This window comes from Pagrus pagrus (genome assembly GCF_965226575.1).
Source record: "Pagrus pagrus genome assembly, chromosome: 14".
Taxonomy (NCBI): Eukaryota; Metazoa; Chordata; class Actinopteri; order Spariformes; family Sparidae; genus Pagrus; species Pagrus pagrus.
The window spans coordinates 3,122,537-3,138,481 of NC_140198.1; the positions used below are offsets into that span (position 1 = coordinate 3,122,537).

The 15,945-nt window shown below is 41.6% G+C and overlaps 1 protein-coding gene across 5 annotated transcripts in view; it reads right to left on the reverse strand.

Annotated features, from left to right (window-relative positions):
* sgcd (sarcoglycan, delta (dystrophin-associated glycoprotein)) overlaps positions 1 to 15,945 on the reverse strand; it is a 301,763-nt gene that overhangs the window by 95,857 nt on the left and 189,961 nt on the right. For all 5 annotated transcript variants that reach the window (XM_084373505.1, XM_084373503.1, XM_084373504.1 and 2 more), the window contains one exon: positions 12,329 to 12,514. In XM_084373505.1, the coding sequence (XP_084229631.1) occupies positions 12,329 to 12,514 (186 nt within the window). The remainder of the gene's footprint in view (positions 1 to 12,328; positions 12,515 to 15,945) is intronic.

Below are 15,945 nucleotides of genomic sequence, written 5' to 3' on the forward strand. Positions count from 1 at the left end.
GTTAAGTAAACAACTGAGCACCAACCTCCTGCCGTGAAACAATTACCATCGGTTGGCAAAAAGTCAACTAACTAATGCAAATAAGATTCTAATAAATGCAAAATACATCCTTGGGAACAAAACACATGAAACTTCCTGCTTAAAAGTTAATTTTTTAAGATTCAAACAACCCCATAAATTCCCATCCCACCATCCTATTTGCTTCCAGACCTTATGAATAAGAAAATCAAATATAGTAAAGCTTTTAAAACAGTAATAGTTTTTGCAGATATGAAATACTGAAGCCCTATTTGGATACTGTATAACAATGAGGTTACAGTAGATGCCTCAGTGGAAACAACACACCGGTCAGTCAGGGTCCTTTTTTACATACAAATGCTTACGCTGTGAAAAAAGGGAGGTTTAAAAAGGGTACTGACAGAAGGACCTCCATATCCCCGAGCCCCCTTACAACGATATACCACAGATTACTAGAATAAAAACAAGTATGTGGAAGTAAAAATACTTTTCATTAGAACTAGTATAAGTTTTCACTCTCTGCTTTTGAAGAGATCTGATTATGTGACGAGTCCATTATAGTTTTACAATTGCCGAAGACATATTTTCATACTTTAAAAATCTGGAATATGTGACTGTCTAGTGATGTTATGATGTGAAGTTATGTGCCTGCTTTCAAGATATTTCACTTTTTAATGAGTGTGTGTGGTATTTAATATCTTGCCGGGAGAGAAATCACTGGAATGAATCATTGGAACATATTTTCTAGTGAATAAAGCTTTGATAGTTTAATTTTGCTAATATTGGTGCCCCGTAGGAGGTTTATTTTCACGTATGGAAATTTTTCAACTTAAACTTCTTGTAAGAAATGAGAGTCCACTCGCCCATCAGCCTCGTTACTGTGACACACTGCAGGAGAAAATGTACCGATCTTCATTTAGTTTATTTCAATCTGTTCTTCATTAAAACCCCCCATGAACGGTCGTTCTTGGCTATTAAACAGCAGGACTAAAATTAAATATTTATTTAACAGAAACATTCGAATATCTTTCAGCCGGCGAGTTGTCAGAGCAACTTTCCCACTTCTGTATGTTTTCTGTGCTTTTTATCTCCTCTTGTTTTTTGTAATTATGCATTTTGTTTGACGCCTTGCAGCAAGCTAATTTTCCCATTAGGGACTATAAAATCTTGAAGTTGAGCTTTATTAGTCATCCCCTGAGCGCAGAATTCATGAAGTTAGCAGACTCTGCCTCAAATGTAATTAGTGTCTTCGACTGTAACTCTATTTCACACTTTGGAAATGCACTGCATGCCTTTTGTCCCGCTCTCATTATTCCTTTAATTTTGCTACGATGAATTGCATGTGAACTGTGAAAACAGCCTGCCGGTCGACTTTGTTTTCCCACTGTCTGTCTTTCCTCGTCGCTCTTTCTTCCATCTCTCTCTCTCTCTCTCTCTGTTGACCTTTCAGTAAAGGCTGCTGAAGGTACTGAGGTTTAATTGTCCCCAATGAGAGCCAGTAACTCCGATCTCATCAACAGCAATGAGATTTAATGCCGCCAGCAGCCGATCCTGTATTCTGTCGGCTCGTGGGCGAGAATGGGCTGTTTGGATGCAACTCGGGACTAATTCATGGGGGAAGGAGCTGGACTTGAATGAGGAACAAACTTTTAGAGGCTTGACCCTGGCTGGTCGTCTATTTTTAAATCTGGCTCACTTTAAAAAGGGGCACTGTGAAGTCTGGGAGAAGAGATTCACACTCAGAATTTTAATATCTACAATATGAATGAGGTAATAACGCAAACTCTCTCATAACTGAGTAAACAAGCTGTTCTCAGAGGAAAATAAAGTCCCCAGAACAGTGTTTGAAGCTAGAAAAGAAAATTGTTTTGTCCTTTAAGGTCAGTCGGTTTATTCAGATAATTCAGTCGTGAAAATAAGTTTATTGAGTTTGTTTAGGCATAAAAATAAAAATATTCTCTTCTGATTAAAATTTCTTCCCCGGAACTACATAATGCTACTTTAATTTGTTCTCACAGACAAAATCACACTTTTTTTTTATCACCTGTGTCTTTATAAGCCAGAATACATGTTGGCAAAGTACGTTTAAAGTACTGCAAAACCACAGATAAGTTAAAACTTTACGTTTCTTTAGGTTCAATTTTCTATTTCTCTCTTGTCACAATGATGTGCTTAAACTCAAAAACCACTTGTGTACGGTTAGAAAAAGATCATGGTGTGGCCTAAGATGCCTGTTTTGTTCGTACAAACACGACTGGAAATTTGGTTTGACGTACTGAGCGTCAGAATCATAAATATCACAATATATTAATGTCATAGCCTGAGAACCAGTGATGAAATGCTAAACTGGGTTTATACTGTAGTCAAAAGCAATCATCATCACCATCATCAGCTGCCTCTTCTCCTCCTCCTCCCTCCTCTTCATCTTCTCTTTGTTTGACTTCTTTCGCCCGCCCTTCTGCTCCATGAGTGAAACCGTGCAAAAGCTTATCAATGTTGCTCGGAGGAAGGCAGGCTGCAATCAGAGGGACAATTACTGCTTTTTTCTCTCGTCACCGACAGGCTGCTAAGATGTTTATCTACCGAGAGTCTTTAAACGCGTTCTGACTCAACCGCCGTCCGCGAAGGGAAAATGGCCTCATATTGTTGCTTGTTCTTTTTCATCCCTGTGCACAAAAATAGAAATAATTGCGACAGATTTTCATGTGAAAACCGGTTGGACTGACAGAGTTGAAGAGTTTAAAGCCAAACATTCGGGAAAAAAGCAGCCAATACCTGCAATATATACATCATATTATCTATGAGCCAAGTCCGTTTCATCACTGAAATCTTTCTTATATCTCAGGGTCTTCTCTGAACTGGTGTGCTTTAATTTTATTTTGTTTTTATAGTGTTTATTTTAACATCTTAATAAACACGTCTTCTATATGCCTGTTTACCCCGTGTAATTAATGCCTGCCTGTGGGGCACCTCGTAACTCTGGTATTATTTATTATTATTACATTATATATTATATCATCCTAAGAAATGTCTTCAGATGACAGATGGTAGCAGTTACACTACATATCTATTGTTTATTAAGATTTCATTTCATATTGAGCTTAAATCTGTGTTTTTCCTCCTGTATTTAAAGATTCAAAGCCAGTCTGTAGGTCTCACATGTGATTGGGACTGTCGACATGTAACATAACTGTTGTTTTCCTTCAGTCTCAAGCATCTTCCAGGAGGCTGGGACTCCCAACTTTAGCTGTGATGCAGCATGTAATCTGCAAAGTAACGTGTAACTAAAGGTATCAAATAATCAATCATAAAAAATGTGTAAGCCAACAAACCCACAATGTGTTGCATTTGTTGTACGCTAAAATCACAGGCGTACGACACTACACTTGTCGGCGATCACTCAAAATGATGACGACTCAGAAGTGTCCTAATTATCAGTTTTCTGCTCGCTGTAGAGAAAAACTACTGAGCGTTCATTTGGAGAAAGGACTTTCAGACGCAACTGTGGAACGAAGGAAAAACAAACAATGCTAATAATTTGCTTCAAGGGCGTCTTAAACAGTCACGCTCAGAGGTTAATAGAAAATGACATCATCATTTTAAAGCTGACTGAAGACGCTGAGCTGCTGTGTGTGCGTGTGTGTGTGTGTGTGTGTGTGTGTGTGTGTGGTCTGTGAGAGAAACACAGACAGACAGAGTTGTGTGTGTTTGTATCTGAGCCATAAATAAAGGTGGCTGTCCTCTCTCAGATTACAGGAGGAGGTAAACATCTGAGCTGCTCTGAGGTCAGCTCCTGTCCTCACCGCTTACATTCGGAACCATTTCAAAGCCGTTTTATCAGAGTACGGGTCGTCACGTGAAGGAGAGGTGGGTGGTGCAAGGCAGAAGGCATTTCAACATTTGTAGGCATGAAACGACTGATTGTTTTTGTTACGACCACAGAGGACGTATGGACACTTTTGATGAGATGTTGGGGACATTTCCAACCATGTTTGTGGCAAGAAAACAGGATATTTTTGATGGGACGTCAGCACGTTATTCCACAGTGTTTGTGCCAACAAAACTGGAAACTTTTGATGAGACGTTGGGAAAACTTCCAGTCATATTTTTGGCAACAAAACTGGACATTATCGATGAGATGTCAGGGCAATTTTCAGCCACATTCGTAGTGATGGAAGGCCAAAATATAACAAACTTTTCATAACTCCAACTAACTGGCTTGTTTTTATATGCACGGTAAAAATGTTTCTCTTTGGTTGAGCCAACCCTTGAACCAACTTGAATGCCGAGCATATTGAGAATTCCCAGGTCGAAACACAACCTCAAATATTCAGTTTTCCGCATCGAGTCTAAAAACGACAGCGGCTCCCTCTTCAGATTCACAGACATTACGATGACCTTGCCAAATTTCCTGCTGAAATCTGTATTCAGCAAACCGGCAAACATGAATAAACAACATCCGACAGCGAGCTTTTGGGGAGTTGGTGAGTGCTGATAGTTTGGCTGCGGATGGGAAGGTCAAGCTCCCCCCCCCGCTGGGCCCGCAGAGGCAGAGCTGTTGGCACCGCCGGCCCCGCTTTGGCTCCTCCTGGGACTCGGGGGAGGGTGGAGGCTCTCGGTTCAACGGCCCAGTGTGGAGCTGCTGCAAACCTCCTCCTGCAGGCTTCAGCTCCGTCTCCCAGGAGCACTGAGCCGTATCACCCAGTCACAACAGTTCACCTCACTTCACTTTAAGTACAGGCTCCAGTGGGGATAGCAGGTAAAGAAAGATGGAGAGTATTTTATGTTTTTTTTTTTTTTTTATCCCTCCCTCGCCTTCATTAATCTCTCAGAGTCAGCAGAACCGTCCCTGGTTGTGTGTCCTGTAATAGTGTAAAAGTGGTCTGCAGTAACAAAAGTTAACTCCTATCTGTCGCTGTAATGGCACTTTGTAAGTGAACCGCTACAAAGAGCTTTAAATATGTACTGTTGATACATTATGAATGTAGGAAAGTACTCGGAAAGTTTAAAACATATTTTAAATTAAACTATATAAAACCGCCCTCCGGTAGGTCAGCGTTTGCTTATTACTTTATTATCGTGCCGAAATGAGCCTGATTTCCAATTCTAATTCGATTCATAATCTAAAACATTTATAAGCACTCTTGGTATTTGATTATCAAGGCTAAAAGCATCTAAATATATAATACATAACATTTTTGCAAGATGCCAAAGGAAAGTGCTTTCTTTCCATATTTGTGTGTTCGGATCAGTTCAGCTTCAGGCGAAACGTTCGGCTGGTCCCAGCTGCCGTGTTTGATTAGAGGCAGATCTGTGGTGCTGCTCCGTCTCGTATTTGTTCTGTACGTTGGCGCTTTTATTGTCAAGTTTGACAGTTTTGAGAGTTTATGACTTTAAATAAACGCGTACAGACGTCCGTCAATGTGTTTGTTCAACCATCACTTGTCTTATGCCAACTTTCAGTTTTGACACCGGTAATTTTCGGTTCCCATACATCAAAATGTTGTTGACAACTGTTTTGAGAATTGTATAATGGTTTAAGTCATTTTTATAATTAAAACTGTCAAACATTTGCTGGTTCCAGCCTCTGAAATGTGAGTATTTACAGCGTTTCTTTGTCTGTTATGACAACAGTTGAAGAGCTGTTTGGGTTTTGGATCGTTGGTTTGACAAAAGACACAATTTGAAGAAGTCACAAAATTACTTGTGAATATAATTAGAAAATGAATCAGTAATGAATATAAATGTTAGTTATCCGTTTGAAAACTGGTGCTGCCGCTCCTCAAAGGGCTGTGGATCAGACTGATGTCCTCATCAGAAAAATGACAAAGAGAAAGCAGCTTATTACAACCTGTCTGCCTGTTTGTTGCTAGGCTGCGACCTCTAGCGGCTGTAGTAATTATGATCAGTATATACAGAGTGAAAGGTGTGTACAGTGGGGACGGTTGGGGATTGATGAGTCAAACACGAACAGGACTTTCATTCAAGACACTGCTGCTTGTGTCCAAAACAGAAGTCAAGGTTGAGTTTTGTTTTCATGAGGAAGCAGATCATGATAAAGTGGAACTAACCATGACCCTTCTGTATTTTATAATCCTGGTTTGACTCAAATGTTAACAGCAGTGAACTCCTCACCATTACATCGGCTCCCTCCTCCCTCCAGGCTGCTTTTTCTGGCCTGCTTCACCGGAGTGGAAGGACCCGGAAGAGGGAGCAGCCGATACATCACTCGCCTCCCTCCGCCAACCTCTCTCCTCTTTGTACTCATTACCACACAGACTCTGGACCTCCATGTACATGAGGTGCAGCCACTTTAATCTGTCTCAATCTGAGAGCCCTCGGCTGTCTCTGCTGCCACAACGAGCCTATTTAACATGATGGGGGAGCTGGAAGATCCGTCGGATGAGCTGTAGATCTCTGGAGACGGAGGCAAGTGAACACACTCACACACACACACATCTACATCTACACACTACTGCCGAGCACACGGATGAAAGTCAGATGGTCTTTATGACTGAAGCTGCTGATTTTTATAAACAAACGCATCATTATATCCCACAGACGCTGCTGAAAACCTGCAGACCTTTCAGAAGAAGGCAGTGCTGGAAGACCTCTTTCATCATATAGCTTATTTCCATGCATTGGTTTGCTTGGATGTTGCATTTTCTAGCAAGAACAACAAAAACAGTAATCACACCACTGTGGGAACAACCGACCAAAGATCAGCAGGGACACCAGCTGTACTGACACGCGTGTTGTGACGGCTTAATAATAAAATGAGAACAGGGTGGCTGCTCCTAATTAAGCACAGGCCTAATTAGGAGCATTTTAACCCTTCATCTTTAAATTAATGGGGAATTCAATTAACTTTTAATGACTTTTTTCTGCCCCGAGTTCTCTCAGTTTCTGACCCCGGCTGCGGCAACCGGCTCTTCATCTCACTGCTATTTGCTTCAGCCTTCAGGTCTTCACTTAATTTAAGAGATAAATGTTTAGTACCACTCTGCCATATGCGAGCGCCGCTCTATGTGGGTGTCAAGGAAAGTCACATAACGTCATTACACTGTTATTTATCACTTCGAAGAAGTTGAAGTGTTTTTTAATTAAGCGACAGAATTTCAAATTAAGGTCTTAACCTGCATTAACGTCATGCAGTTACAGTCTTTTTAGCAAAATAAGCAGAATAGAAAAACTTAATAAACACACCCACATATCTGCAGTCTATATCTGCAGTATGTATTTACCTTTGATCAACGAGGCCACAACAACTTAAACATAAAAAAAAAAAAAAAGCCTAATCTAAAGATCTCAAAAAGTTGCTTGCCAACTGTTTTTTGCGAGAAAACAAAAGGACACAAACACTTCTGGAGTTCTGGGCAAACAAAAATGACTATAATGCACTTTGTATCCATTTGGAGGTTATAAAGTGCAACTGTCGCAGCTTTTATTTTGAATTTTGGAAAGTAAAAGACCACATGAAACAAATAATAAATGTTGAATGGACTTCACAGCACTACTCACATTCACCCACACACACACACGAACACACACACACAAACACACACACACACACACACTTAGCAGATGCTGCCAGGTGCTGACCTGCTCATCAGGAGCAATTTGGGGTTCAGTATCTTGCCCGAGGATACTTCCTCGATCCGGCGTTTGACCCACCGTCGTTCCAATCAGTGGACGACCCAGTCTACTGTCCAATTAATAGTCTCAGTTCTGCGACCTAGGTGTCCTCTGTACTGACACCTAGGTCGCTACGGCAACAATCCATCCAGATAGATTATTGATGTCTGAACACAACAATCAGATTTGATCGCTTAAAAAAAACAGAATGGGCACACTTAACATGATAAGTGTGCCCTTTGACTTAAAACAACTAAAAGTGAGAATTATCAGCTTAACGAGCAAAAGAATCCATATTTCAAGCTCAGATGCAATTATACAATTCATCTTGCATGTTCAAACCATCTGTTACATTCAGGCTCCGTCCTCACTGAGGCACATACGGTCTATAATTCAGATCGGATTTAATTATACATTTCCTCTTACATGTTCGAGCCATCTGTTACATTCAGGATTCTGTCCTCGTTCGTGCAAATATCTAAGGAAACCTTCTGCAAACTGTCAAAATATATATGTCCACAGTCATTCAGTCACACGTGTGTTCATATGTGTGCGATTAACACACTGAAGTACATTCAGTCATGTGCACGAAAAAAAGTGTGTTTTTTGGAGGAATGAGGCAATTGAACAAACATGTCGCGCACACTCGCCTGGTCTGAATCGATCCTTTCACAACGAGCCACACGCATGTGAGCACGTACGTGTGTAAAAGTACGAGTCAGGTGCATATTTATATTTGTGCATGTGTGTGTAAATGTATTTTCTATACAGTGCACGAGTCTGTGCTCACACACTCCCATCAAACATAAAGTATTAGCATTAACAAGCACACAGTGTGTTTGCACGGGTGCTTGTTTGTGTGCGCCTGTGTGTTTGTGTGTGTGTGTGTGTGTGTGTGTGCAGCACGGCACTCACAGTGAGTCACACACCGTATATCAACTGATAAGCTGTTGACCCATGCTAATGCAGGTTTTTCCGAAGAGCCATTTGCGGAGCAGGGAGCTCTCAAGTCGGACTTGACACACATTTTCATAATAGCTTAAAATACAAGTGGAGAGCGCGGCCTCGGCCTCGGATGGAAGGAAATGCCATGCGGTAAAATGTGAGCGCACGTCTGTCTCTGGTCTGATAACCTGCTGCTGCATGAAGAGCATCTGATCATTTCACACACTGCAGGGATCCTTCAGAGGAGACTCAGGTATGCTAACGTATAACTTTAGCCCACAATGGCAACAGTAAAGTAATGCTAAATATGCAACACAGCTACTCCCCGACACTGTGCCCGACCATAGCGAGGCTGAATTTTATGGTGGCTGCCCTAAAACCAAACAAGCCTCAGTCAACAACCACTGTCCAATCTAAATGTGAGCAGAAGGCTGAATGAGATGTGATAAAAAAACACTGGAAGACCATCTTAAAAAAAGGAAGATAGAAACACGGCGCTGATACTCCACAGTATGTAAAAAGCCCGAACACTGTTTCTGCTCGGCTGCAGAGGTCAGAGAGACTCACTGTTCTGCTGAAAGACGGTTAAGCCGGATGGATGAGTGCCAACGTGAAACTACAACATTAATATTTGACAAACTCTTGAAATCTTGAGCGGACGCACGCGCTCTGCAGCTTTGTACACTTTTTACACCCACATAAAAAACACTGAGATATGGCTCTACTGTTTTAAAACTACACGGTTAAACTTAGTTCAAGTGCTTTTTAATACGCAGGTAGAAGAATCACATCCACCCACAAACACCACCGTCTCTAAAGTCCATATTCATTGCTCACACTGCGTTTCTGTAATTGCGCTTGATGTAAATATTTTATCTCCTTATACCTCCAGACTCCCCCACCCTCCAACCTGCTTCCTCCACCTCCTACAAGGAAAAACTTCTTCACTTGAGCTGGGACTCCGCCAAAACAAAAAGCAAGACATGCTCAGGCGCTGCTCACACATCTAGTGAGCCTGTAAGATGTGTCTGCTGCACGACCACCTTTAAACACGTGGTGCACAGGTTTGGATCCATAGAGCCAGCGTTCTGCATGTGTCACTTCTTACTTTTTCTTTTTCTTTACTTTTAATTTCTTCCTCTTCAAACTTATCCACCGCACGTCAGATCTTTTATTTATTCTATAATCTGCAGGACACGTTAAAAACATTCGAGCAACTCGCTGTGCAGCATTCTGTCAGAACATACAGCTCAGCATCTAAGAAACTGCTCTCTGATTTATGTAGATCTCATATTAAAGTCCCGCTGTGAAGCAGACCTCATGTATTATTCACAGCAGCTGCCGTGTGTGTGTGTGTGTGTGTTCGTATCGCGTGCTGTATAAATGTGCGTGTTGTACTCTCTGTATCTGACTCATCACAGGCACACTGGATTACTACGCAGAGACAGAGAGAGACAGCAGATAGGTGAAGACAGACAGGACGGTGAAAGTAAAACTGAGCTGTGCAGACAGTCGGAGCTCCTCTCACAGGGTTCTGGAAAGACGTGGATGGAGAGTGTAATCATTTAATCATGAACACAAGATCTTTATTATCATTCGCATACTTTAACCCAATAATCCATGCTACTTTTATAGAAGTACGTAAATGCCTGTTTTGCTTTTTTTTATTGCTGATTAAACTGAGTGTATCTTCACTTCATAAAACCTCGAACACCTGAGGCCAGAAAGTGATATTTGTCTAAAACAGCGGGCAGCGCTCCAGTACCGACTATTAAGTATGCCAGAAAAGATTTAGCGCGTCCCAACACGTAGTCTGTTAAATCCAGTATGCCAAAAAAACAGCAGTATGTCGTCCTGCAACCCGGTCACATTTTTGCTGTATGCAAGCCAGCATGCCTTCATGGCTCTTTTTGACCCACAATCCTCTGCTCAGTGAAAGATACGTCACATGACAGAGCCACAGAGACAGCACAGATGGAAGACAGGCTCATATTCTCTCGCTACAGACTGCAGAGTTTGTCAGCAGGATTAAAAAAAAAAAAAAAAAAACGTATTTCCAGGAAACTTGGATGGAGGGTGGGTCTTGGACCAGAATAGACACCATTAACTTTGGGTGTGGATCTGGATAAAGTGACGGATCCAGGATTTTTTATTTGGGACATTATCGTTAATTTTGAGATTGAGATGTGGGGAACTGACACCTTGAACTCGTTGTTGTGTTGCTCAGTTCATTCCTGAGCAGCGTTTGCAGCCATCGGCGAGTGTCATTGCCATGAGCGGGTGTACTCGGTCTACAACATTTGAATGGGTGCACGTAACAAGATGATAAACGTTATTCACATCACCTTTCTGTGGTTTTTAATGTTGGGGCTTATTGGTGTATACGGATGGGAGGATGAGTCGGTCAGGAAGAGTGCAAGCAACAGGAAACTAAAAGGCCTTCAACATCAAATGAAAAGAAGACGCTGAAGGCACAAAAAAGGCACAACTAAGCATCAAAAAATTCAAAACAACATATATCCATATATCCATGTATCAATGTATTGTGTGATCCTTGGTTCAGATACTTCGTACCTTTGCTTCTCAGCTCTGAGCATTTGTTTTGTTTTGATGTACAGTAGCAGCAGCTGGTGTAGCTCAGAGAGGAGGGACGTGACGGCTTCAGAGTGAAGCTTTATCCTTCAGTTCTGGTTCACTTAGACTAAATACACCCCAGATGGAAAGAAGAGACATGTTTGTTTAGGTTGTTTTTCATTTACTAGACAGGGAGGAGCAGAGGAAAAAAGGAATATAGCTGGAAACACTGATGATCATAAATGAAGTAAAGGTTGCTCGATAAAGGGACAAGCAGAGCATCGAGCCAGCTAGTCCGCTTCACTGCAATGTACCGAGGTCCACGTGTCCCTGCACAGTTGATATCCCTCACGTCCACGGGTCACATCATATACTTGAGAACCAGAGAGACTTTTTTTCTTTCATTAAGTACATACTGTATTTTTTAAAAATGACTCTTTGGAGTCCAGAGGAGTGATTTTAGATGTCAGGATCTGTGCCAGTAGCAGCTGCACACACCTCAAATCCACAGGAAACTACAAGCTTAATGACCTACAATATGCTGCCTAAAAGGACCATGAAATTTGTAGATTATTAGACAGTAACAATGACTTTTTTCACATGATTCACGTCCCAAATTGCCAATCCAGTCAACCGCAATGTAACTACAGAACCAAACCGAACACTTGACCTCATTACCAACAAAGTGTGTAAAACACAGATCGCCATGAAGAAAATGGAAGCGAACGTTCACACATGAAATCAAAAAGCATAAGGCGACAAGAAGACCGAACTTTATTATAGATGTCATCAATGGATCATGAAGAAAACACAAGAGATGTGTTTCACCGTGAGTTGTAAATGTAACCCGGTGGCGGGAGCATTAAACATAGAGGGTCACCGTTTAACATTTAATGAATTACTGTTGAGAAATGAGTGGTGCAACTCAAATATTCATCACAGAAGGATTCATGTCTCTGCACTTCATGCTGGTTGAACTAATCCCTCCCTTGAAAATGGGACTTAAACGACTTCCACTTCATGCAGCTTCAATCCTTTTGTCTTGCTTTTCAATGACAACTCCAATTCATCAGCGCCAACACACACACACACACACACACACAAACTCATACGCAAGACAGCCCAAGGCAAATAAAAAGGGCAAAAGTTGACTTACCATGGTGAAGTTCATGACCTTGAGGATCCAGATAGTTAGTGCCAAGTTGATCAGGATCAGGATCATCAGCAGCAGGACGAAGAAGTAAAGGCAGCGTTTCCTCCAGCCGTATATTCCCACTTTGTACACTTGTGGTTTCTCTGAACTCTGGACATTGTTCCTATGAGTGCACTGTTCTTGGGTCATCTGAGAGGAGACGGAGAGAGAAAAGGAAGAAATGATTATGGCTGAGGGCAAAAATCTGGACCTCTGTGGTGATTACTGAGACAAAGACTCAATCAAACTCGACCACTGAGACGTTCAACAATCGTTAAAACTTTTAAAATCTCCAACAAAAGACAAAAGTTTTTCTACGGTCATGTTTTTTGTCCCTCCTGGAACCAAAAGATGTTCATCCAGCCCAGGAGAAAAGATCAGATTAAGCGTTTACATGGTTGTTATGTGCTAATATTTTCTGTTGAATGTATAATTGAAGATGTAATTTGTAAAATATAGCAAGAATTTGAAGGTAGTTCCAAAAACATCTCACCAGAGTAAACGACAACTGCTACTCTTTGCCAGCCATCCTTAGCTGTATTTAGCTACCGGTAAGTAATTAGCTCATGGCTCATGGGATATGGGAGGCCGCGAAGGATAGTAGCGTTGCGTCATCCAAAAAGAGGGAAAAGAAGGCTGCATTTGTGGGGTGCATTTGAAAGAGCCTTCGCGCAGCGTTGTGACTGATCAGTGGTTAAAGTAAGTGCACTATTCATCCCTATTTGGCTCTTTAGCTGCTAAATGCTTCACTATGTTCACCAGGTAGTCGGCCACTTTATCTGTCAGCTGTTTGCTGCGTGACTGCTGCTTGCGAGTCGCATTAACAGCAAGAATTTACAGTACTCTCTTTTCTCTTTTCCTTGTCTGGCTGTAATATATTCAGCCATTATTGAACCCATTGAGCCTCCATGTTGGAGCCACCCATGATTGCTTGGAGATTTGTGATGCTGCCGCAGGGACTGTGTGGAGAATGAACTTAAGATAAGAGATGAGGCACGACTGATCATTAGCACAAATAACATGTCATAAACATTCCTTTCACACACTCCACTCCAGCACTGACCAGCCACTCGGTTTGGGCGCGATGAAAGACAGTTTTGTTAGCAATTGCATTGATTGATTGCCTCATAAGTGTTCTGTAACTCCATTATTCCCCCTCTGCCCCCGTTGATGTGCTGATAGTGCCGATTAATGATGATTATAATTGTCTGCCTGTGAAGACGAGGAGGCATTGTTCACTTCAAGCGCCGTAATAATGGCCTAATAACTCTGTGGAAAAATACAATTTACTATCGGCCGTGCTTTGGAGTGCACGCCTCAGACTACCAAAGCCAATCGTTTCTGACAACCACACACATTTCCCGCTAACTGAAACAAATGGCACAAGACAGGGCCCCGGTGAGAAAGTGCTGAAAGCCACAGAGGAAACTCCAAAACACAAGTCAGCACAAAAAAAACAGGGAAATCTGATTGTGTACGGTCAGATTTTAGCTTTTGTTTGATGGGAGATGCAGAGAGATGAAGAGGCATAACTTTGTGATGTCTAAGCTGATAGTAAAAAAAAAAATTGATGTGAGTAAACAGAGCTAAAAGAGGCAAGAAAGTGCTTTCTCCTGAGATAACTTTAAAGTTAAAGCTCACCAGGGTCCCCTAGAGGCTGCAATGTTAATCATGCCGTGCAGGATGAAAGTCTTAGAGGGAAGCAGCAGTGACTTTGCTGGAGCCTTATCAGATTTAATGCTGAAAATGTAAAAAGTTTTGTGGCAGTTTTTCACTTTCTTTTTTTTTTCTGGCGGCTCTGATGAGGCTCTATTTCTTTAACAGCCGCCAGTGAGCACAACAACGGACCTTTTTCAATCTTTAGACAAAAATGAAGATGAGGTAGAGGTCAGCGGGTCGTTAGATTAACAAAAACAATCAAATATCTTGACAATTCAAGTTAACATTTAGGCTACTGGTTTCCTCCCTTGGTCACAATCTCCCCCGTTTCACACCTTGTTTCCCCTTTTAGTCACAACCGTTTTTTTGACACTGTACAGCTTGCAGTCTACTGTACTGTTGTGCCTCGTGCTCATCAGGGACAAAAAATAAATAAATACAGAGGTACACATTTTCAGACATTTACATTCGAATAATTTCCTTTTCATGAAAAGTTTTTAAAGGCAGAAGGGCATTTTGTGCTTCAATCAGGGCGTCATTCAATCACGACTGTGCAGCTAGCATAAAAAGCTGTGTACTCACTATTTAGTTTTGTTTTTCTTCCTTCCTTCCTACTTTTGGGGTCTCAGGGTTGGCAAGTTTGAACACATTATGTGCCGTGTACATTTTGAGAAGGATACCAAGCAAGAGACCACTGGTTCGAGACGGCATTTCAACATTTGTAAGAGTTAAAATACTGGCGATTTTTGACAAGACGTGGGGACATTTAGCAGCTATCTGTGGTGTCACTAAAACCAGGTGTTTTAAGGCAAAGTGTAATCTTTTTTCTAAGCCCAGACAATCTGTTTCTGTGCCTAAACCTAACAAGACATCAACCACAGCGTCACAACATAGAATTTATACATATATACACGTATTGTAGATATATTGAGATTATAGGGATAAAACATATGAATGTACTATATCCAGTGTTTTCAGAAACACACACAGAGCTATGTGGAAACAAAGTGTGATGCTGGTGCTAGAGGGGAGGTCAGGTGGCAGCTGAAATCATGACGTTATGTCTCAGAGCTTGAATATCTACGACTGTGATCTTCAGCTGAATGGAGGTAAGGATAAACCATCTATATACATTCTCAATATGTTGTTTAATAATCAACCCCCACCTTTAGAAATATCTCATTTCTATCTATCTAATTCAAAAACAAACATGAAAACAGTGACAAACAGCTGTATGAGCCAGAAGTAACTCGAGCAGCCTGTTTGAGCAGCTCTTTGGCAAAATCCTCATGGAGCAGCAGCCTGCGGAGAGGGGGATTAATAACACGTCTGATCCTGCATCACACTTTCTCTTCTGTCTCAGACACCTGCCTCAGCACAGAGCCTCCAAATGTGTTGCCGTGAGTCGTGGCAGACAGGAACAAAACGCCGTCCCGTCCGATCACACGTCTGCGAACAGGACTCGGTTCAGCTGACGGCACCGCTCTGACATTTGTTTACAACCAAGAAGTTTGATTATGAGAAATCCACACACGAGATACAAAAAGACTGACGGACAGGTTTTCCATTTCCTCTCGCCGAGATTTGGTTTTTGATTTTCTTTTTCTTGCGTGGTGTGACAGTCTCAGATAACTGACCCTGAAACTGATACGAAACTAAAAAACTTCAAAATGAAACAGATCGTGTCAGTAAAATTTTGCAAGCCGGCGGCAGCGAGAGAAAACAGAAGAAGTCATGCAACATTTAAGCTCAGAGAGTTCAGGAGAACAGTGAAGTCTTCAAATGCTAAAAGAAAAGGAAGGTTTATAATACGGCCCCATTGAATCCTCGTCCTTGGAAAGAACAGCTGAATATTCAAGATCTGGTTTGGTTTTTGTCTGTTTACTAAAGCTTAATCACTACATATTTGCAGCACTCCTACT